At 43.8% G+C, this 23381-nt stretch overlaps 2 protein-coding genes across 3 annotated transcripts; both read right to left on the reverse strand.

The window, feature by feature from the left end:
- Positions 1-2256: 2256 nt before the first annotated feature.
- Positions 2257-8801, reverse strand: mal2 (mal, T cell differentiation protein 2). Of its 2 annotated transcripts, none has more exons than XM_049026428.1 (4): positions 8623-8792; positions 8044-8214; positions 6539-6715; positions 2257-3176 (listed from the first exon to the last, which is right to left on the reverse strand). In XM_049026428.1, the coding sequence occupies exons 1-4, from the start codon at positions 8734-8736 to the stop codon at positions 3105-3107; spliced, it is 534 nt and encodes a 177-aa protein (XP_048882385.1). In that variant the 5' UTR covers positions 8737-8792; the 3' UTR covers positions 2257-3104. The 2 variants fall into 2 exon arrangements, with proteins under 2 accessions (XP_048882385.1, XP_048882384.1); XM_049026427.1 differs by lacking the exon at positions 2257-3176 and adding an exon at positions 3557-3869 and having other exon boundaries at positions 8623-8801.
- A 5652-nt stretch (positions 8802-14453) lies between these two features.
- colec10 (collectin sub-family member 10 (C-type lectin)) lies at positions 14454-20384 on the reverse strand. Its single transcript, XM_049026728.1, has 6 exons — positions 20147-20384; positions 19016-19087; positions 17374-17445; positions 16246-16299; positions 15723-15818; positions 14454-15150 (listed from the first exon to the last, which is right to left on the reverse strand). The coding sequence occupies exons 1-6, from the start codon at positions 20259-20261 to the stop codon at positions 14747-14749; spliced, it is 813 nt and encodes a 270-aa protein (XP_048882685.1). The 5' UTR covers positions 20262-20384; the 3' UTR covers positions 14454-14746.
- Between the last annotated feature and the right edge of the window lie 2997 nt (positions 20385-23381).

The raw sequence follows: 23381 nt of genomic DNA on the forward strand, positions 1-23381 counted from the left end.
TCAGCTCCCGTTTCCCAATGGCAGTGTATGTATAAACAGACGTCTGTTTGTTACCTCGCGTGCACGCAGTTCTTGCGTGGCTGTCACTGCAGTGCGATGATGAGGGTGAATACCCGGGGCGGGACACATAAAGCTCACCTGTCACTCTGCGCTGGGCTGTTTCTCCTGGAAACTCCCTTCATTAATGGTACCACAGGGTGTGTTTATACGCAGTCACGGTGGTGGCAATGGTGTTGAGGATGACCATGAAGGTATCGCAGAAGTCATTCACCATCTTTCATTCCAAGCATGCAAACTAAGATACTGTTAGGATCCCCGCATGGTTTGAGATGACCTCTCAAACAATACAATTAACAGACTTTGTACGTTTATTGTCTATCAAAAATTACAGTGTATAGTGGCACATAACATCTGATTGTGGAGGTTTGGAATCAGTAACGCGCTGTCGTCTTGGAGCTTTAGATCTGTTGACGTTTCCTTCAGGTTCACAACGTTCTGTGCTTGTGTCTGGAGAGGAATGAAAACATTACGACACATCCAAGCCACATGTAGGGTGCAGGAGAGCCGCAGGAGATCCAACAGTCAGAGGAGTTTTATGTAGAAAGTCAACAGAACCGAGGTCCAGGAACAAAGGGATCCGGGAGCCGTGACAGTGGGGAAAGATGTCTCCAAGATAGAGGAGAGAGAGGAGAGATGCTCCTCACCCGGCCAGAGACGGCGTATCTTCAAACTCTCCTGCTTCGCTGTCTGTGCTACAGACTCCCGCTTGTGCCGTAAATCAGGCGATGCGCCGCTGCGGCTGATGTTTTTGGCTATTCGGCGCATCTGCACGTGTGATGTAGGCTGGGTCCGTTTGCTGCCGAAGGAACGGAGAGACCCTGGCCAAGGACAACGTTTGGGGTAAATCTCCATCTTTATACTTAAAATTTACACTATTTTTGGCATGTGCCATAATATTGACCCTATCATGACATTAATGCCGGGGGGAGGGGGGGGGGGGGGAACGTGCAGAGACCAGAGGTCATCGTGGAAAAGTGCCCAACGACGTGGAGCCATTCCACATGTTTCCTTCAATCTGGACACACTAAAAGGAGCCGCAAAGGTTCTCCACAACGCTGTGGTCACGGGCAAGAATAAGCAAAGAATGTTATTCTCCTGCATTAAAGCAAACTGGTCTTATTAGTTTTACTGCTCGGTCAGGATAGGTCACTGCCTGGCGTTAATTAAATTTTTATTTTTTGGTGGACAGTGCATTGTGTCTTTTTTTTAACACTGAGCAAATACTTGAAGCCACGAAGCTTTTTGTGTAGGGCAGTGCTGTTTCCTCAGGATCAGTAAGGCTTAATTAAAGAGGAGTGTCCCGTGTTAATTGACTTAATGATCGTCACCCTCAGTAGGTTATAGCCCAGGCAGCAGCCTTTGCTCCTCAGCTCACAAGTACCTAAAAACAAGGTATTACAATGGCAGCCTACTGGATATATAGTTTATGTCCCAGGCTAGTGTTTCACATTTATTTAGAAAATGTCTTTGTCCAACACAACATACAAATGATGAAAGAGTCACAGTGTACTGTAGTATCAGCCTGGATCCAGCACCCCTGGAGCGGTTGGGGTTAAGGGCCCAACAGTGATGAATTCACCAGTAATGGGATTCAAATCCACAACCTCCTGGATATAGGCACAGATCCCAGACCCACTGTGGTTTTTGGTCACCACACAGTAGTACAGGGTGCAAGGAGGAGGTGTGGAAGGGATGGATTATGTCAAATGGGGTTGGAAAGCTAAAGAAACACAAAGCCACAGATGTGTGGGTAACAGGCGGAGCGTAATGCTGCAGGGGGCGCTATACACACACTTTTCACAGTTTGAGGACCGTTAGTTTTACCAGCATAGACTTAAATATTAAAAGTTTTAAAGATGCAAGTCTCCGACCCTGTCTTGGAGCTAAACTATCATTTCATACAATGTGTGTATTGACTTCTTGTGAGAAGTAGGTTCTCCAACCCCCCCCCCCCCAAACTCCCCACAAGCCTATGGGAAATGCACATTCCCTCACAGAAGGTCAAGGTGGGCCAGCCAGGTGCAAACTGTGGCCTCTATGCTGCCCCCACCATTCCACACTCACACCAGAGAAAGTAAAAAAATAGGATGAGAACACTGCAGTCTAGGAGCTCCTGCTTGCAAACGTTCATGCGGAATGTCCTGATCAATAGATGGTGCTTCTCAGTCTGTGAGACAGACAGACACACAAACAGGATGTTTTGTGTTGGCATGACTCATGCCAACTTTTTATTTTCACGCTTTAAATGCACACAGTAATCAAGGTCAAAATTACTTAACATATTCTCCAGCCTTGCTCATTTAATATTTTAAAAAACACCAGAAATAAAATATGGAGGGCCTTGAAATTGAACATTTTTGCAGAAAATTTTCAGTTTTATGCATGTAATTAAATACACAGCTATCTACTGCTTAGTAACAGAGAGGTCAGACCACAGGTCCACCTCAGATGAATATACAGGTGCGTGGATCCGGGAACAAGTAGCTGCAGGTACATTTCAAAAGTTTATTTAAAAGAAAGGCGACACGTTACTTGAGGAGGCACATAAAATACTATGGTTACTATATTTAGAAGTTACTATATTTGTTCTTGATTTGTACTGGAGTAGTAACTGAGTTCCTTAGTTACTTGTGTCCCCTCAGTAAAGCGTTACCAAAAAAAACAAAGCAATAAGAGCACAGACGAGCCCCGTGGGCACCAACTACATTGTCTGTGATTTGCCACATAAGAACCATGCAGCACTTGGCAGAAAGTTCCTAAAGTGGGCTCACTATAGCATAAAAAGCCAAATAAATAGCCTACGACTCGTCAGAGCACTGTAATAACCATGGCAATCGGAGTAAAACAATGGAGGGATCCATTTTGTACATTAAACCACTAAGTTCAAGTGCACAGAAATACCTCTTTTTTTGGAACTTGCTTCTTAGATAATACCAACATCAGCTTTGCAATCCTCGGTACCGAAAATCGACAGGCCTGTTTGTGGCCAAGGCTCGGGAAGAGGTGGGGCCGGCATCGCGCGAGCCCTCGGGGGGGATGAACGGTTACTTCCTCCATCTTTTGAAGCCCATGAACATGCTGCAGCCATAGAGGATGGTGACCACAAATGCAAATATCTGCAAAAGCGATTAAAAGCCCATGACAAACATCAGTGTAATACTGGACAAGACAAAAGACGACAGTGCTGCTCCTGTCACTCAACAAGTAGTGCACCACTCTAACAAAGGTTGTGGGTTCAAATCCCAGGGAGCACACAAATTGTAACCCCTCCACTGTAAGTCACTTTGGATAAATAAATAAATAAAATGTAAATACAGTGGAAACCGCTTATATTGATCATGTCTGTCTGGGTGAAATTGATCACTATAAGTGGATGATCATTATAACTAGTTTTTTCCATTTTTCTTCATGTCTCAGGCAGAATGAGGCAGAATGCCTCATACAAATGTTAATTAGATGGTAATCACAAGAATATAAGGTAACAAAACAGACAGTGTTGTTATTTACAGGATTTTATTGACTCTCAAAACACAGTACAGTTGTTTCAAACGCTTTTCAAATTACAGTACTGCGCAAATTAAATTACTGAACTGTATATAATTCAAATACGCTATAATACAGTACTGTATATAAAATATAGCTTGTTGTAGTTTAGCTACTGCATCTGGGTGGCTCATTTTTTAATCATAGGCTTTGATGAGTTGACATTTGACACTGAGAGAAAGTGTCTTTCTTTTTCCTGTCATGTGTTCTGTGCATGAAGCATTAGCCTCAGGTAGCCAGACGGGTTGCCGCAAGGCAAAGCAGGGCTATTAAAATAAAATTACAAAAAAGAAAAGAATTATTGTAGTTTTATTTTTTTCCATATGATATTACGTATGAAAAACTCTAAGTGAACACCACTACCAGACTACTTCGTTACTATAAGCAAATTATTACAGGAATGACCTTTTTGATCCTTATAAGCGGTTAATCACTATAAGCAGGTTCCATTGTAATGATAATAGCAATATTATATAAGAAAGCTAGCTTTACATGATGTGTAAATTGTTAAAAAAAACACAGCACACTCTGGAGTTTTATAAAAGTGCATCAATTGATTCATGCTGCATAGGAAGGCTGTGCATTTGTTTTGGATGAAAAGAGTTACAGCAGCTCATGTCCTGGTTAACCGCACTTAAACCTAGTCAGCTTCAGAGACACATGCATGCAAGCAGTCCATTGTCTTGTGTTTACAGGGCTGACATTTACCTAAATCAGCCAATGACCTAGTGAGCAGCTGAAAGTCACTGGAATTTGCTTAAGAGCACCGTGCTGTTAGTCTACTGTGGGCCCGGCCACCGCGAGGGAACACCCTTGCGTCTGTGACCGCTGGCGTGCTCGCTGACGCGCTGGCTACCGCGTAAATCCGTGTGAAGAATAGCGGGGAGACAGGAGATTACGTACAGCGGCCATAACTACGTTGACTCACAAGCCGTTCCAGGCAATAGCCATGATATTTGGCAGGACAGAATTTCACCACTGATATTTGATACGTCTAGATGACGGAGCTTCTTGCTCGTGGCTAAAATGACACAAAACCATAACGTCTTGAGTCTCTGAGTCTCACTTAACCATTTATTCAATTCACAGTATTCAACCCGCGTTTAAGCTGCTGTACTTATTGATTACATGCACATTGCACTACATATACAAGCCCTGGTGTCCGGCCCCCCTATTTCACACTGTCCTGTGTTTTGCACTTTAAGTCCTGTGAAAAGCCTTCCCCTGTCACTTACAGTCTGTATGTCACACTGTGGTCGTGGGGGGACATTATTTCATGATACTTTATTCCTGTAAACAGATGGTATGACAATAAAGCCCAGTTTACCTGACTGTCCCATTAAATCCAGATACCTGTAAAGTTCTCTCATAATGACAGCTTTGTAGTAAATTACAGTTCTATCATTCTTCTGCGTGCGGTTTACCCTCAAGACAGGATGAGTGAGTAAGCTCTTTAAGGGTATACTCTTTAAGGGTATATTCTTTAAGGGTATACGTGGCCTGAGGAGGAGGTTCTTCTGCGCAGCCCCTCAGTGCTTTCATATCCGCCGTGCCTCGGGATCATCGCCCATGCTAGAGATCTTCCTAGCTGCCTAGCGTTGTTTTTCCTGCACCCTAAACCCACAGAATCGGAACAGCCCCCCATCACTGGCTCATCCTACTCAACGTGGTTCGCTGACCCAAGCACATACACTGTCCGAAGAAAAAGAGCATCAATTTGTACCTTTGCTTGTCCCTGGGGGTCTATTCTCACTGGTCTGCCAACTGTACCATAGCTGCAGGTTAATGAACCTTTTAAGGCACAGATATGGACTCTGGGATGTTCCCAAGGTACAAACACCATTAATGTACCCTCAATGGTACAAAAATGTTCCTCAGAGTCTATTTCTGTACCTTAAAAGCTACATTTACCCGCAGCTAAGGGTATGACTGGCGGACCCTTGAGGGTACAGCCCCAGGTACAAGTAAAGGTACAAATGTCTTTTTTTTATGACAACGTATAACATAAATTTGTAAAACAGTCTGTCTGATTCATTGAATTGCAACAAGATACTTCTATTTTTCTGAGATACATCTGGACAACCAATATCCAATGCCCAGGACAATGTTTAGGTCTGCATTGGCCCACAAACATTAGCACGAATTAAGCCTGACAAGGACTTCATCAGACACAGCAGCAAGTGTGTACCTAAAACTGCTGTGGGCAACTGGGGTGGAATTCGAACCCTCAGCCCTGGCAGAGTGTGGCAGCAGAACTGTCCACTGTACCCAAAAACTCAAGGATGTCTCACTTACTCACTCACCAGTTTAGGATTGCTAGACAAGTAAAATTATAAATGAAGCCATTTATCTAGTGGCTCTTTATGAACTCAGTGCTTCCCCATAAAATTATGTAAAAAAAATAAAATTGGGTAGAAGACGTGTTGGTTTGGATAACAGGTCAGCCCATCCTGTACTCAGTATGGATCCTAATGCCCCAGTTCAGTTATGTGGACATTGTGCTGTAACAATGGTGCTGTCCTTCTGATAAGATGTAAGACCGAGGTCCTGACTCTCTGAGGTCATGAAAGATCCCTGGGCACCTTTCGAAAGAGTAGGGGTGGTACTCCAATGTCCAGGCTAAAACTGCCCACTGTGGGCCTATCAAATCCGGCCTCCTAATCATCCCCTACATCTGATTGGTGAATTCTCTCCTGCCCCTTCACCACCTTAGGTACTGTGTGGGGGGTGTACTGGTGCTGAATGGCTGCCATCGCATCATCCAGGTGGGGGCTACGCAGTGGTGACGTTTGAAGTGCCTGGTCTGTAAAGTACCGCGGGTGTCTTGAAAAGTGCTATATGAATGTAACGTTCAGTCACTCAACATTCATACACGCTTGGTGACGCCCAGTGGGTGTGACGGGATGGGGATGGATGCGATCGGTCTGGCGCTTACTGTGGCTGCCACGTTGATGCTGTACTGGCGGCTGTCCAAAAAGGCGATGATGTTCTGATCCGGTCTGGACATGCAGTCCGTGTCATTGCTGCTGATGCTTCCGGCCGCCGTGGTCGCTGCTTCCAGCACGAAGGCACTGAAGTAGAGCATCAGGGCGCCGAAGTGGTACGCCATGTCCTGTAAACACGATCAAGTTTAAAGTAAATTAAAAAACATGACAAACGCGTTATTAAAACCTCAGCTCCTCAGCGAGGGATCGCTTGACGGGATTTACTGGCGCGCAGCAAAACCACAAACTTTATTTGATCCATCATTCCTGTCATATTCACCCCATCCTTAAATGTAAAAGAATAAACTTCGCATATCCATATACATGATGGATCAACTGGATTATGAGGGTAAACGGGGTGATAGAGGGACCCTGCTTGTAAGGAGGGGCAACTTTTAATCATTTCATTGTTGGCATTGATCTTTACAAGAGCTTCACAAGTCATTTCCTCCTCCCAGTTCCAAACGTTCCCACCCTAAAAGAAGCGCTTTACAAACAAAACCGACACTCCCCAGTGTCCTTATGCTGTCACCGTTGATAATTGCATTTGGTTGATGAAACTCGCAAAGCCACGCCCGACATTTGTACCGCCCGTTACGATCGGCCAGACACCACAAAAGCGTAAAAAAAAATAATGAATGAATAATAAGCAGTCGGGAGACGCAATGCGGTTGCAGCCGGTAATCCCTTTAGTCACATTGCCAGCCAAACGCTGATGCGAGGGGCTTTTACTTATTGCTCCAGAAAGTATTCATATTAAAAGTGGCATGCATCCAATTATTTTTCTGCATAGCAATACAAATCATTTTATTAGAATGGCCGCTAAGTTAGCTGGCGTCCGCTAGCTCTTTGTTGTTGCGAAGGTTACAGTTGTATCATACTGGCAGAGACTCTTGATGGACGAGTAGAGCTTGCTTTTCAGGGTGGTGTTCGCAGAAACAAAGTTTTCCTCAGGTAGCAAGGCAGAGCAGTAAGTTAGAACAGAAACAGTAGGCTCTGCCTTCTGACCTATCTTGAAATCCTTAAGTTTTCATTGTACGCGATCAATATGGCACGATCAGCTTCTCGGCATTCCTGCAGACGTTTTTATGCTCTGTGGTCAGTGATTTTATGGAGGTGATGCTACATTTATGATGCTGACCAGGCTGAGTAGCTGCATGCTTATAAGGAAGACTTATTATATGGTTAGAGAATCAGGTACAGTACAACCGGACGTTTCTGTGACAAGTGTGTCGCTAGACCCCTTTTACTGGGACATGTATTAATGTGCAGTGCCCCAGGGCGGGCCTGTGTCCCAGTACAGATTTATGTCTAACAATGCCCCTGTCTGTCAACAAATGATCGGGAAAAAAAATATACGTAGGCAGCTACATTTTGACAAGTGACAAGCAGGTCGCCGGTAAAAAAGCCTCCCCCATGAAATCTGATGCACCTGAAACCAGCTTTAAAAGCTCACCAGGAAATTCCAGTCCGTATTGATTTTGTCCACATAGCCCAGGAGAAACAGCAGGAGGAAGGCGGTCGAGAAGAAAAACAGGATCACCGAGACAAACATGACCCAGCCTTGCAGCAAGGGCACCGGTACGTTGGACGAGGCCACCAGGATCCATACCAGTCCTCCGAATGTCTGCAAGGACAGAAAAGAACGCTAGTTTACGCCACAACGTGCAGGCCCGTGCATGATCCTCAGCAGCATTAAAATCACCAAGAATCCCCTAAAAAGTCAGTGCCTAGTTACTTATTTACTTCGGCAGATCGTTAAATACCGAATGACACTTTTGTAAACGTCTCGCCAGCAGTATCAATGAAATAAATCACGCTCGTTATGTCATGAAACATTATTTTCTTGCGACTTTAGATCGTGCCTGTCATTTAAATGAAATCTTTAGAAATTTACTTGTGTTTTAATGCATCATTTTAATGCATTTCTGCTTCCAGTTAAAAAGTGCCATCAGCAAAACTTCCCGGTACCGGAGAAAAACCACCTGTACTACAACAAACTTAGTCAAATAAATAATCAGAATAAGTCACTTACGATTTCCAGGCAGATCAGCGCGCCGGAGTATGTCCTCAATATGTCTAGCCCGATAGGTAAAGAAACAATCGGGGCCGGGTAGGACGTTGCAGCGGCGGTAGCAGGATCCGTCATGCTTTCCGTGGATCGGAGGCTTTGCTGGCCGGGATCGGAGGTTACAGGCGGATTCCTGTCGGATCACGTGGGCCGCACAGGTGGGACAGGTGCGCGCGGCCACGCCCTCCGCTTGCCGGAAGCGCGTGCCTCTTGCTAAATATTAATTGAGCGTAAATGTGTAAATAAAACCGTCTGACTGCAAACCGTAATAGCAAACTGGTCCTTCGTGTTTGCTGAAAGGTGCACAGAAATCTGTAAAAGCGGGCATTTATAATACAAATAAATCACAAATAAAGTCTTTGTTTAAGACTGTGGTTTGCCGGCAGCATTGCCCTTTTCTGACAGGGCGGTCTGTTATAAGCGTTTCAATGTGCTGTAGGCCTATGTGGTTTGCATCTATGCCACAAATGAAACTTTTAAAGTGAACTGCAAAGGTAAATGTTACATTGAGACACACAGGCTGATGGGCGCAAATGAAAAAAAACTATTGTTTCAGACAGGAAAGATGTTTTTTTTAATGCCCGAAGAATGAGAACTTTAAAGTGCCTTGAGAATAGAAAGAAAGAAAATGAATAAAAAGTGGAACACGATATGGCTAAGATCAATTTTAAACAAAAATCAGGCTGTGTTTACATAGGCTAAGCTCCTTTAGTACAGTTAAGCACACAGAGTGTACCAGAAAGCTGTAAGACTGGTAATCAAATGTATACACATCGTATATGTAGGAAAATAGGCCCGTAGTTGTTCTTGTTAAATATTATCCTAATATAAAATATAAAAACAAAATATCAACAATAGTCGCCAACATAATGAATATAGTGATGTGAAATAGTTTGATTAATAATCAACCAGTAGGCCTATAGTTCAACAGTGTAATGACCGGTTTGTGCAAAGTACACATGCCATCCCATTTGGAAATGACCGCTAAGCAGTGAGACGGCGTGTCTTTCGGCAAAACGTAGCAGTTTTATACAATAACTATTTGCGGCTATAGAGGCTGGGACCTTGTAAGCAAATAGAATGGCTTTGCTTCAGTGCTTTGCTTCAGCGCTTTGCTTCAGTGCTTTGCTTCAGCTTCAGAAGGATCTTAAGGAAATGAAGAAGAAGCAGCTTGATTCGTGTGAATGCATTCGCTTGTACCTGCGAGGTTTGCAGTGAGAGGCCCTGTTGTTAGATCTATCGCCATGGTAGCCGAGTTCATGGTTTATTATTATTAGGATATTATTTTGTGTAGTTATGTTAGTGGGAACAACTCCCTATAATGCCAGTGTTTTGTGTTTTATAAAGGGAAACAGTGAGTTCTGTGGTCAGGATGTGTTTCTTAGGATACATTTTACAATTAAGAATACAATTATTTTAATTTAGGTCTACTGAAAATGTACAGTTAAATACGCCTGTGATTCTTCTCTTGGTTTTGCTTATGTTGACATATACCTCCTGATAAATACCTTATTAGTGTTCACCAGTGTTCAACTACAGTACACCTGTATTTTTTAGATCTATATAGATCGTCAGATTTGAATCTTCCAGCTACACTATATGGACAAAAGTACTGGGACACCTGGCCATTACACCTACAGGACCTTGAATGACGTCCAATTCTAAATCCATAGGCATCAATATAGTGTTGGTCCCCCTTTTCAGCTATATCAGCTGCTGCTCTTCTGGGGAGGCTGTCCACAAAGTTTTGGAGGGTGTCTGTGGGAATTTTTGCCCATTCATCCAGAAGAGCATTTTGGGAGGTCAGGCACTGATGTTGGACATGAAGGTCTGACTCACAATCCCCGTTCCAGTTCATCCTAAAGGTATTCGATGGGATTGAGGTTAGGGCTCCATGTGGGCCAGTCAAGTTCTTCCATACCAAACTCACCCAACCATGTCTTTATAGACCTTGCTTTGCACACTAGGACACAGTCATGCTGGAACAGAAAAGACCCCCTTCCCCAGAACTGGAAACATATAATTGTCCAAAAATGTCTTGGTATGCTGATGCTTGGTATGCTTGGTACCCAGCCCACCCCCTGAAAAACGACCCCACACCATTATCCCTCCTCCACCAAACTTTACAGCAGGGGTAGGGAACCTGATCCATGGAGAGCCGGTGTGGGTTTTTGGGATGACCTCTCAGTCAGCCAATAATAAAGCAGCGATTCTCAACTCCAGTCCTTGGAATCCACTGTTATTGGCTGATTGAGAGGCCATCCCAAAAACCCACACTGGCTCTCCATGGATCAGGTTCCCTACCCCTGCTTTACAGCATGATGCAGTCTGGCAGGTAGCGTTCTCCTGTTTTCCTGGTATTTGCCAAACCGAGACTCGTCCATCAGACTGCGAGACAGAGAAGTGTGATTCGTCATTCCACAGAACACATTTCCACTCTTAAAGAGTCCAGTGTCAGCGTGCTTTACACCACTGCATCTGATACTTGGCATTAAACTAGGTGATGTGAAGCTTGCATGCAGCTGCTCGGCCATGGAAATTCATTCTATGAAACTTCTGGTGCTCAGTTGTTGTGCTAGAGGAAGTTTGGAACTTTGCAGTTACTGAGTCAGAGCGTTGGCAAGTTTTACAAACTATGCACCTCAGAACTCAGTGACCCCGCTCTGTTACGTGCTTTACATGGTCTGCCTCTTCATGGCTGGTTTCTGTTGTTTTTAAATGCTTCCACTTTGCAGTAATACCACTTACAGTTGACTGCGGAATATCTAGCAGGGAAGAAATTTCATAAACTGACTTATTGCAGAGGTGGCATCCTATGACAGCACCACACTTGAATTCACTGAGCTCTTCAGAATAATTCATTCTTTCACAAATGTTTGTAAACCTTACTGTATGGCTGGGTGCTTGATTTTATACACCTGTGGCAATGAGTCTGAATGAAACACCTGAATTCAATGATTAAGAGGTGTGTCCCAACACTTTTGTACATACTTATATTGTAGGTATGCGGCTCAAAGATCCTCCCCCAGGCAGTAAAAGGCACAAGTTGAGCTGGGCAGATTCATAACATGAAAAAAAAATGACAAATCGCATAGAATGCAAACTGAAATCTAATTTTAATAAATCATACGAACATGTTGTCGGGCGTAACACTAGAAAATGACAGAAGCTACAGTTTGTTTCTCTAACAATCTCGTTGCTCATTTGAGGGAACAAAAGGGTTTGTCGCAGAGTTGCCACATGTCCTATATTTTATGGGGTCCATCCCATTTTGAACCAATATTGGATGCGATTTGTCACATATTTCTGAGGATGGGTGGGGTCCCATATTACTTCAGACTTAAGGTGGAGACCATAATCACTGCTTCCTTATGGTCCTTCTGAAGCTGACTGTGAGTGTTTACATTCTGTAGCCTGTGTTGTACTCGGTGCCAATGCTTCAAGTGGTCAAATATGCTTACAATACTTCCAGTTTTAGCTGGCACAAATTTTCAGTTTATAATTCATACCCACAACCAGTGTCTTTTTACCTTGTTAATCCACAAGAGGTTATTCTGCAACGACACTTTACGTTTCCAGCAAGAGGGCAATCATCCCTCCTGTAAGTCACATGACCCACCAAATCCAGGGCTGTAACCAGAGTTTGACATAATAGTGAGGTCCGGGACCTGGGGTTGGGTCTCATCAATCCCATTATTGATACCGCCCCCTTAATAAGATGTTTATTTTTTTTAATAAATTAATTATGTGAAACGTTAGTTAGCCTATTGTTTTTTATTTATTCAGGTGACTATTTAGCTTCAAATTTTATTTTTAGCTCTTAAAAATGACCGAAGCCTGGACCTCGGTGATGTCATACCCCTGACCAAAACAGTAGCACGTGGCCTAATCCGCTAAGGCAGGGAACCTTCTTGTTGCGTAGCTTGTCCGCTCTTAAAAGACTACTATATGATTGGCTGGAATTGCTTTCATTTCTGTGATGTGCTAGGCCGATGAGTGCTATCAAGCGATGTATCTTATCAACAGTTTGCCAAATTGTCTCACTATAATATTGTGTAATAATTGATATATCATTTATATGAAACCTCGACTTTATATGAGAACTCGTACGTACGAATGCTGTTCCTCGACTTCAGTTCAGCATTCAATACTATCGTTCCCCAGCAGCTTACTCACAAACTTGGACAACTGGGGCTCAAAACATCCCTCTGTAACTGGGTGTTGGATTTCCTAACAGGGAGGGTCGGCAGCAACACCTCTAGGACCAGGATGCTCAGCACAGGGGCTCCACAAGGGTGTGTGCTAAGCCCACTACTCTTCACACTACTGACACACGACTGTGCGCCAACCCACAGCACAAACCACTTCATCAAGTACGCGGACGACACAACTTTAGTAGGCCTCATACACAACAACGAGGAAACCAACTACAGAAGAGAGGTGAGCCAACTGGTCCAATGGTATAAGGTGAACAATCTATTCCTCAATGTGAGGAAGACCAAAGAAATGGTTATAGATTTCAGGAGAAGACCTCCTCAGCATGCCTCACTGACCATCGACGGTGTTGCTGTGGAGAAGCTGACGACAACCAAATTTCTGGGGGTGCATATCTCTGAGGGCCTCTCCTGGACCAATAACACCACAACACTGACCATGAAGGCGCAAGCACGCCTCTACTTCCTCCGCAAACTGAGGAGTGGTGAAACTTCCACCCCCCATTCATGCTCTCTTTTTACAGAGACACCATTGAGAGTGTCATCACTGGCTGTATCGCTGTGTGGTTTGGAAGCTGCTCTGCCTTCTGCCGTAAGGCTCTGCAACAGGTAGTGAACATAGCCTGCATGATCATGGGCACCTCCCTGCCCTCCCTCACGGACACTTTCCATACCCTCCTCACCCGCAGAGCCATCAGCATTGCTGCTGACTCCTCCCATCCCTTACACTCCCACTTCAGCCTCTTCCCTTCAGGGAGAAGGTACCGGACTCTCCGGCCCGCTCCACAAGACTCTTAAACAGCTTTTCACACCAGGCTGTCAGGAGGCTGAACTCTGTCTATTACCTCCCCACTCTGCCTCCTGCCCCTGGACAGTCATGTATTCACTGACTACCTCAAGGACTCATTACATTCATAGCTTTCCGCTGCTAATTTGTTTTTGACTTATATGATTGCTACCTTTTCCACTCTATTGTTCACCATTTGCACAGCTGCCTTATATATTATTGTTATATTGTTAACCTTTGCACTTGTCGATATGCCTCTTGCCTTGTCAGTTTGTCCTGTGTCTCATTCTCTGTCTTATATAGAATTTATATAGAATCTCTATTTAAATTCAATCGAAATGTTTGTAATTTTCTTAGTTCTAATTGGAAGGTAACTACATCAATGAGCTGGAAACGGCATTTCGGTTCTCATGTATGTCTTGCGCATAAAATGTAAATTGACAATAAAAATATCTTTGATCTTTGAAATCGCTCAGCCGTAGAAGGCATATACTGGACAGGATGCTAGTCCACTGCAGTCCACACGGTCCAACGCACCAAATAATAATTATTTAGATATACCACCATGCCTAACTACAGGTCTTTGGATTTCATGATGTAACCAAAGCTCCTGGAAGAAACCTGCGTTTCACAGGGAGATCGAGCAAACTCCAAACACAATGCGGGGCAATTAGGACTCTCACCCTCGCTCACTCTTCCCTCTTTTTCGCTACTTTCATTTTTATAATTAGTTTTAATATAATAATTCACCAGGTGGCGCTGTGTAGCACATTCAAACAACTGTGGAAAATAAATTGTTTAAGTTATTTATTGTAGGTTTAAATCATATAATATTTATTAGCGAAACATATTTATTACGAATTACACGTGCTCTTGTTTGGCTAGACTGCCATATACTAAATGAAAAGTTTTTCAACAAGTTTCGCATCAATGAAGCGCAGCAGCCTGCAAGATGTTGTAGCTGATACGGGATATTTATATTACAGATCTACTAAGATAAGATGTACTTTATGGGCACAATTTATACGTTATATATATTTGTACTGATCCCGAGGGAAATCCTTTAAGAACTCCAGATCTGCAGGCGTCACAAGGCGGTGCTCGCTACCCTGCCTTTCTTGGTAAACTCGCACATGTAGTACATGGCGACGTCGCAGTCCGCCAGCGTCCACGCTCCGGTGCTCGCCATTTCCACGCAAGTTCCGTTCCTCTGCGCGCTCCCGACCGTGCTCCAGGAGGTAAAGTTTTGCAGCGGCGAGCTGTCCGTGAACGTGTGCTCGCCCCCCGACTCCGCGGCGCACAGCCCAACGTACGCGTGAGTAAGGCCGGCTTGGTTGATATAACTGGCGATCAGGTCGTTTGCCGCCTCGCTTTTGGGCATGGCCAGGGTGCCCCCCCGCAGTTTGCAGTTCAGCAGAGCGTCTTTGTACTTCCTCGCCTCTTTGACAATTAGGTAGAACTTCTCATCTGTCTCCTTGATCCCTAAAATGACTGTAATAGGTGGACACATTACGGTAAAGTTAAAAATGGGTGAGCTACAGTAAATTTGCATTTTGCCAGCATATTTCCCTCGTGTTTGCATGAGTCTGTCTGGTTTCTTTCTGTAACCCAAAAGCATGAACACATGTCTGTAAATTGCGTGTCTGTGTGCCCTGTGATGGACTGGCATCCCCAGGGGCTGTAGGAATCATGGAACGAAGGGCATGTCCCCTTCCCCAAAATCAAACGCCATCCTACGCCACTGGGCATCCCACCCAAGATATCCGCTGCCTCATGAGCTGTGCTGCATGGGATATGCTGGATATGGAAGAGATTATGGAAAATCAACAGATGGATTGATAATAATAAAACAATGAATTTCGTTTCTTGCAAACAGACTGTAATATTTCACAGAAATTTAAAAAGGCAGCCACCCTCATACGATTGCGAGGGAAACCTGCGGTGTGCATGACTGGCTCCTATCATCTTTGGGGGTCTCGGTTCATCAAGGACGGCCAAATCGCACATGTTAAGGGCAAGGGAGGGCCGTGCATAGCTTAAATGTGAGAGCGATTTAACGTTACCGCTTTTCACGAAATTAACAGAGTTCTTCAGCTTGCCCATGTTGACGTCCAGCTGCCCAACAACCTTCCTGTAGCGCCCACAGTCACAGGTTGTGCCTGTCGGCAGGGAAAATGTCTTACATCTCAAATGCATTTCGTGAGAATATTTCTTGAATGGTTTTGAGCAGTTTTGAAATCATTGGACTGGCATCCCGTCCAGGATGTACCCTGCCCCAGGCCCTGCACTAACTCAGGACAGGCTCCAGGACCCCTGCAACCTTATGCTGTATAAGTGGTTGGAATATAAATGGAAAGATGGATGAATGAAATAATTCCATACTTCAGAATGTAATTGCAGTTAAAATGCAATTCAAAATGTAACTGCAATTAAAATGCAATTCAAAATGTAACTGCAATTAAAATGCATTTCATGTGTAAGACAAATGTATTGCACATGTGACTGAAATGTAATTAAACAACAGTATCATCATGTTAAGTATAGCTGTATTTGAATTAAAATAAAATAAAATATTAAATATTGTACCAGGTCTTCCTTTAAGTCCCGGAGGCCCCTCAGTGCCACGTATTCCTTTGTCCCCTGAAATGATAAAAGTCACATAAAGATCTTAAAGTAACTGAATACCCAACCATAAGGCTGAATGTCTGCAGCATGTGCTGCCTGTCCTTCTGGATTTCACAAATGATTTAAGGATAAAATAGAGATGTGAAGATGTTTTTGAGATGTGGAGTGTGATAGTCCCTTTTGAGAATTGAGAAACAGAAGGTTTGAAAAACTGCCCGTCGTGCCTCATATACACCAGCAGATGGCCACACTGTACAGTAGGTCTCCTCAAGCACTTGGTTAAATATGGATCCAAAAGCAACAACTTAGGCAGGGAGATGTTTTCCTCCATGTTAAAGTGTCTGTCTTTACGTGTGTGTGTGTGTGTTTGGGGGAGGGGGGGTAATTGTATCACAATAGCAGGTGGGATATTTATTAAGTGCTTAAAATCTACAGACGAAATGTTACATTACTGGTTCTAACTAGTTCTCAGACCCTAAAATGTGTCAGCAAGAGACCTAATTGTGTGAGACAGTAAATTTCTTAGTCACTTTGAGAAAAGACCTAACAATTAAGTAGTAAAAGTAATGAGAGTGGTGACACTGTGAACTATAAAAGTTCATGTTTTTTCCCATCTTGTAAAATCAGGTTCAATGAATTTGACATATTCAGAGTGCTGTCGAACCTCAGGAGAAAAACACGTAAAAACTCTGCTTATATCCATTAAAAAAAACTGCTTATATCCACACCCTGAATTCGGGCCCTTAATAGCTTCCTGTGCTGGACTCGACTGCAGACCATGTCACAATCAGGCCGGCTGTTAAACTCCCGTACACTGCACTCCAGGGAGGGTCCCACTGCCAACACATGGATGTGGTCTGATGCTAAGTAAACACGCGCGTCGAAGTCCTTCCAGCTCCCAATCCAAATTAGAGGCTATTGCTGATGATAATGATGATGCGTTTGAGATGCACTGGACTGAACTCAGGTGTGTGTGTGTGTGTGTGTGGGGGGGGTGTCCTGGTGTAAAAATGGAGTAAAGCATTGCTGTGAGGGAATAGCTTCCCCCAAGCTGCCCAGATTCGGCTTGTTGGATGTTCGGGACTGTACCTCTTTCCCCGGCTGGGCCGGACTTCCCGACTGGCCCGAGGTCTCCCTGGCTGCCCAGCTCCCCCCTCAGTCCTTGGGACAGAGAAAGAGCAAACGCTGTCATGGAGGGAAGACGATTTCAACATGAATGACGGACGGATTTGGAGACAGTCGTAAAACCTCGGAACCGCGTTGTCTCGCTGGGTTTGTACTAGCCTGTTTATACCCAGATGACCCCAAACTTAAGATTTCACAAGAAATGTGTGGATTTTCTTACGAAGTCCATCTGCCTGGCTGTCTCAGGGCTGAGGTGCTGGAAGACGTCTTCCCTGATAACCCCAATTCGGTGAAACAGACCACAGTCAGGCACATTTCACTCCCCTGTCTTCAAATTTCTCATCTGATACAGTTTTAGAGCAATTTAGTGACGGGAAAAGCCTGGAGTGGCCTTAGTGTTGTTTACTTTAATATTCCTCAGTATCTGCTTACATTTTATGGGTGTAATATTCATGTCTTTGAATTAAAGGGTTTTTCCACAGAAAATGCTGGAATAATTTCGCTACTGGTAGTAAATCTGAACCAGACTGCGGTTGCCTTAGGTCATTCTTAACTTCAGCATCTTTACATGTAAAGCGCAGTTTTACTTTTACCTAAATGTTTATCATGTTCTTGTTGAGTAGAGGAGTCCTACAGGAAACCAGGTTACGTGGCAAATAAAGACTTTGATTCTTGACTCTTGAATGATTTTGGGGTGGCATTCGTGGCTTGGATTTGATACATTGGGACTCCAAGTGGGGCAGTTAAGGGGGGGGGGGGGTCATGTGACACCAGAATGGGAGATGGGTTTAACAAAAAACAGAGGTAAGGAATAATAACAGAAGACAGCTGTTTTTGGGTCAGCACAAGGGGAAACAAACAAAATATGTGTTGGAGTAGAGCAGGAGGCAGGATTGGCCACTGGGGGGTCTGAGTGTGTTTCCAGGAGTTAAGAGAGAAACAGAGCTCAGTCATAATCAGCAAAATAAAGGAAGGTCAGTTTGAAAGGATGCAGTTCCTCTACTTAATAAATACTCAGTGAAGTTGAGCATTTGGTAGCTCCACTTGCATGCAAAGCAGCTTTCAGTATCATGAGATAAATTCGTGTAAATGAAGGATACGTCTGGTAAATGAATGACTGTATACGTAAATACCGTCAGATAACAGAGATTCTGTTTTGGCTGCTGGCTTAGACCACGTGACGGGCGTTTCCACGGAGACAGACGTATTTGTGAATGGAGGCTCCACCTTGAAAACAGCACGGGCGGGGGTGGAAGGTAAATAAATAAACAAAAAGAATGCCTCTCTTCAGCCCCGACAGCCGTAATTAACGTGTCTGCCTCGCTTGGGAGCAGGCCCTCGGAGTTTCCTGACTCGGGTTTGCGTCACAGGATGGCCTGCCAGGCTAACGTGCTCGTCCTCGGCGGCCTGCTCAGCGCTACTTTCCAGATGTGGAGACTTTTCGTTTAATCGTCCGTCCAGTTGGCGGCGTACGGTGCGGCGCAGCATCGGCTATTCAATCAGGATGCTTACCTCAGGCTCATCGACATGTAGCGTAAATATAATTCTGCCGTTTTACAGTTTTGATTCGAGCAAACAACATGAAACGTAAGAAAAACACTGGAACCTGGCTGCCCAGGCGGGCCGGCTTTTCCCAGCATTCCCTGCTCCCCCTCATCACCTTTGTCACCTGGTTCTCCTGTTGGCAGAGAAAAGACACATTTTACCCCCAGCGCTCCGCAGATGCTTTATTTACACAAAAACATAATCAGTTTTCTTAAATCTCCCAATACTGATTAGTAAACTAGCCATCATTAGCAGGAAGCATTAGCATTCAGCACAGTGTCAGTAAACACAATGTACAGACAAAAAAAACAGGGTACTATTAGTGATGTAGAAAATACTCTGACGTGGCCTTTAGAGTAACCCTGCACTCCATTGTCAATGCATGGATGGATGGTCGCTCTTTGTTTTCCTTTGTCCACACACTTAATCATAGAATGATAATTAACAAATTATACATTTACTTAATTGACGAAACTGAACTCCTTTCAGCGGCTGGAGTGTAGCTGGAAAGGCCCATCGCGGTTGGGAGACGTTCTGGTTTACTCTCCCTCCCATGGTTCACATAAACCCATGTTTTATTATGTTGCAGCTGTACAAATAGAGGCTATCGCTCCATTGGACGCGTGGCAAGCTTGTTTTCTTTCAGCAGAGTAGAAGAAGTTGCTTTGTCTAACGGTTTTGTTCTTTTTTCCTTGCCACAGTGTTGGACATGATGCGTGCTGCTATCACTTTGGCTCTTTGTTTGTCGGCTAACGGGAATCAACCGTTTTTTTCAGCACAAACCCTTTGTGGCTAAGTAAAAACAAGCGTTCGATGGCATAAACATTGCAGCGGACTGTCATGAGAGGTCACCTGTCATGCTCATTAACAAAAAACGACCGATCCATGCTATTTTGAAGCGTGGTTTTTGTTTAGCGATAAAAGCGGGTGTTGCTGACACAAAGAGAGAGATGTTTTGTTGAATTATTTAAAAAAGAAACACTGAGTCTCTCTCTGTTGTGGCTACAAAACTTTAACTCAAAATACAGAGATTAGTAAACACTGCTGGTAACATATTGAATAATATATAATATGTATACTTGTTTTTGAAAAACAATTTGTCTTCACCTGTGCTGTTAGGTTATTTTTGTTTTTAATACTCTGTGTAGTATGTAAGCATGTAATACTCTCTGTAAGCGCGGTCTCTTCTTACCTTTCAATCCTAGCAGTATTGCATTTGAACAAACATCTGTGGCACCTAGAAACTCAAAAGCTTTGAAAAGTAAAAACAGCAAGAAGAACATCCTTCTGCAGCCCAGGCCCCCCATACTCGATCTCCGGCAGGATGGCTGGCGGTGGAGATGGATCTCCAGCTTGTTTACTGGATCTTATCAGTTTCCCACAGAGCTGTCAAGTCACATTATCCAGGACACAAAACTGCTTTTTCTGCATGTGCATGTAACGCATTACTTTATTGGCTGTTTGGCCCCAGAATGGATTTCAGCAGCTGCCTACAAATGCATAATATTAATTGAGTTGCCTGTGCCATCGAGGGGGAGCTATAATTCATGTTTGTTTGTTTCTTTCTTTCAACATAAAAAAAATAATATTTCAGACTTTAGGACGGATTGTTTCTGTTAATATTTTGCTTAAGGGCCATAATCCTGATTAGTTGTTGTTCTTGTTGTTGTTATTGCTAAGTTGTATAGTTACATAAGTGAAACTTTGACTCATTTATTCAGCTGGATATTTTTAGTAAAGAACATCAGTGCTCTGCGCAAAGATTCAACAACAGAGACTTGGTTGCACGTCCTGTTCCAACAGCCCCTAGCCTACCCTGGAGAGCCAAAAGTTACCGGTCAGCGCTTTTGGAATGATGTTTTGGCATGACGTCTTGGCGTGGATCACTGTCGCAAATCATAATGGCCTTTAAAAGATGTCCGTAAAACCTCGCCTCTATTCTGAACGGTCATTTTTAATTGGGCTTATCAGTCGTTGCTTTGCTGGCCAGCACTTGTCCAGTCCAAGTCATTATTAAAGGGTGGTTATGTGTTTTTAGGAGTATTACTAAATGCTACCGAAACGAACTCCCAGTGAGTCATATAGAGGAAGAAATTCCTTTTTCTGTTTCCTTTCCACAGCAGGAAGCCAGGAAGTCACCCAGTCTACGCTTCTATCAATGGGCTAATTTGGACATAGAGGTGGGCTCACAGCTAGCAATTATTACGAAGGCTAATTGTAGACATGTGGGGTGATACCAAGCCTTTTATGTAACCAACAAGAAGGAGGGTGATTCAAGCTTTTACGCTAAGGTTTAGTGGGTGGTAAACCATTATGTCATGCCACAAGCCATTCACAACATGTACGACATTATGACATATGACGTGGGTGAACAGAAATTTATGAGAGATTTAAGAATTGCAAATTGGGGTAAAAAATCTTTCACAAATTGTTTTATATTATAAAATTATTAATATTATATGATATTTTTATGAATAAATACTGATAATATGCTACATGACAGTGTTGGGCATTTCAGGTCCAGCAGCAACAAATCCAGACCAAGATTTAGTTTCTACCACCCAGTTCAGTACTATGTTACTGTGACTCTTTATTCTCTACTGGTTGGTTGGATTTTTAGGTCTTGAACCTGAAATGGTGATTAAAAAGAGGAATGAAGGTCGGCTGCTCCTGGTTTGACTATCATGCCATGGATAATAAGGTCAGCTGAGCAGGTGTTGGACAGGCCGGAAGCGAGGCTCTCGCGATCGGGCCGGCTGTCACGCACGTGTGCACTTGGAGGTTTCGGCTTATTCTGCTTCACGTTTGTCTTTTTCTCTGGTTAAAAGTGGCCCAAGCTCTGGGTCCCCGCTGTCACACACCTCAACGACCTGCCACGCCTTATAAACAAATTCCCGCCGACTCATTTGCTTATAATCATCGCACAGAGATTTTGCCGTAAATTCCGTCTCCGTTGGCTTTATTTCCGTGGTAAAACTTTAACTAGCAATTCAAATGAAGACCTGAGTCAAATGCGATGGCACGGTACCCCAGAAGGCGAGGACGTGCTCCCTGATAACAGCAGCGCAACGTCATCATTTTGGTGTGTACAGGTTGTCTTTTGTTATCTATAGATTGTAATGCTTCCTGTTCTGTAAAGCGGACCTGGCCTAAGCGTGTGTGTGTCTGTATCCATCTGCAGTCGACGGATCTGTTTCTTTACTCCTAAAGGCGGGCTGGTATATAAATACAGATATGTTATGCAATTTGGTCACAGAGTAAATATTTTTTGCATGCTAAAATAGGCTACACTTGATTCATAATGAAGTCACCATCCGACTCGTCATGAACCAGACGTGAAGGTGACCGCTAACATTTCAGCCACCGAAGGGCAATTAGCTGCAGCTAAATTTGCCCCACTGGATGCGGGACGGCCGTCGCGCTCCGCCCATCTTCCCTGGCAACCTTTCACGTGGTAGCATGTGGAGAAATCCGCCCCGGAGAGTTTTGTTTTCTTTGCGTGACCTTGTGCTCTGGCCGAGTCCGCCAGATGGCAGAAAGGCCTGCGTGTGTCTGACACGCTTAAGGCCTTTTGAATGCCGCCGCGCTGCGTGTCCCTGCCTACCGCGGACCGGGCCGTTCCATGGACTCGTATTCCGCTCCGCTTCTAAAGGGGAACTAAATACAGTTGGCCCTCCATATCCGTGGGTTCTGTGTCTGCAAATTCGACCAACCGCGGATTGAAAAAAAAATAATCCAAGGAGTTCCAATAAAGGAAAACTGAGCCCTACATTGAATCCGCATGGATGTAGTGATGTGTAGGAATACGCTGCACAATCGGTAAGTGTGAAAAGAAAGAAAATGCTACATTGTTGCTGACATGCACTGTGTAGCTAGGCCTTTGATGGCTGTATCTGTACTGAACATGTACAGATTTTCCCTTGTCGTTGGTCCCTAAACAGTACAATATGACAACTATCTGCAAAGCATTTATGTTGTATTAGGTATCATAAGTAATCTAGAGATAATTTTAAGTATACAGGAGGATATGTGAGTAGGTTATATCCAAGTATTACACCATTTTACACAAGGGACATGAACATCTGTGGATTCTGGTATCAATCCCCTGCAGAGGGACGATTTTACCAAATGTAGTGAAAGCATGACAACATTTACTGGACTATTTCACATATATCAGACAATTGGAAGGAGATGTCAAATTCAGCTGGAAAATACTGTTTATTTACTTGGTTTTTAATTTATTTTTTATCTGTGTTCTTTCCATTGATGAATCAGCCTTTGTGTCACTGCATGAATTCAAGGGAATTTTAGCAATTAGGCAAACGGACCCCCCCCCCACCTGAAAAAAACTGCCCTGGAACTTCAGGAGGGGTTTAGCCAATTAACTTAAGCCAAATGTAAGGATTGTCCAACAGAAAGGTCACTTA

Source organism: Brienomyrus brachyistius, chromosome 9 (assembly GCF_023856365.1).
Source record: "Brienomyrus brachyistius isolate T26 chromosome 9, BBRACH_0.4, whole genome shotgun sequence".
NCBI lineage: Eukaryota > Metazoa > Chordata > Actinopteri > Osteoglossiformes > Mormyridae > Brienomyrus > Brienomyrus brachyistius.

Coding starts and splice junctions, on each gene's coding strand:
- mal2 (XM_049026427.1), bottom strand. CDS start 8,736: ATGACGGATCCTGCTACCGCCGCTGCAACGTCCTACCCGGCCCCGATT. Junction 8,215..8,622: donor CGCTGATCTGCCTGGAAATC/GTAAGTGACTTA, acceptor CTGTCCTTGCAG/ACATTCGGAGGACTGGTATG. Junction 6,716..8,043: donor ATACGGACTGGAATTTCCTG/GTGAGCTTTTAA, acceptor TCGTGTTTACAG/GACATGGCGTACCACTTCGG.
- colec10 (XM_049026728.1), bottom strand. CDS start 20,261: ATGGGGGGCCTGGGCTGCAGAAGGATGTTCTTCTTGCTGTTTTTACTT. Junction 19,088..20,146: donor AATACTGCTAGGATTGAAAG/GTAAGAAGAGAC, acceptor CTCTGCCAACAG/GAGAACCAGGTGACAAAGGT. Junction 16,300..17,373: donor CGGCCCAGCCGGGGAAAGAG/GTACAGTCCCGA, acceptor TTATCATTTCAG/GGGACAAAGGAATACGTGGC.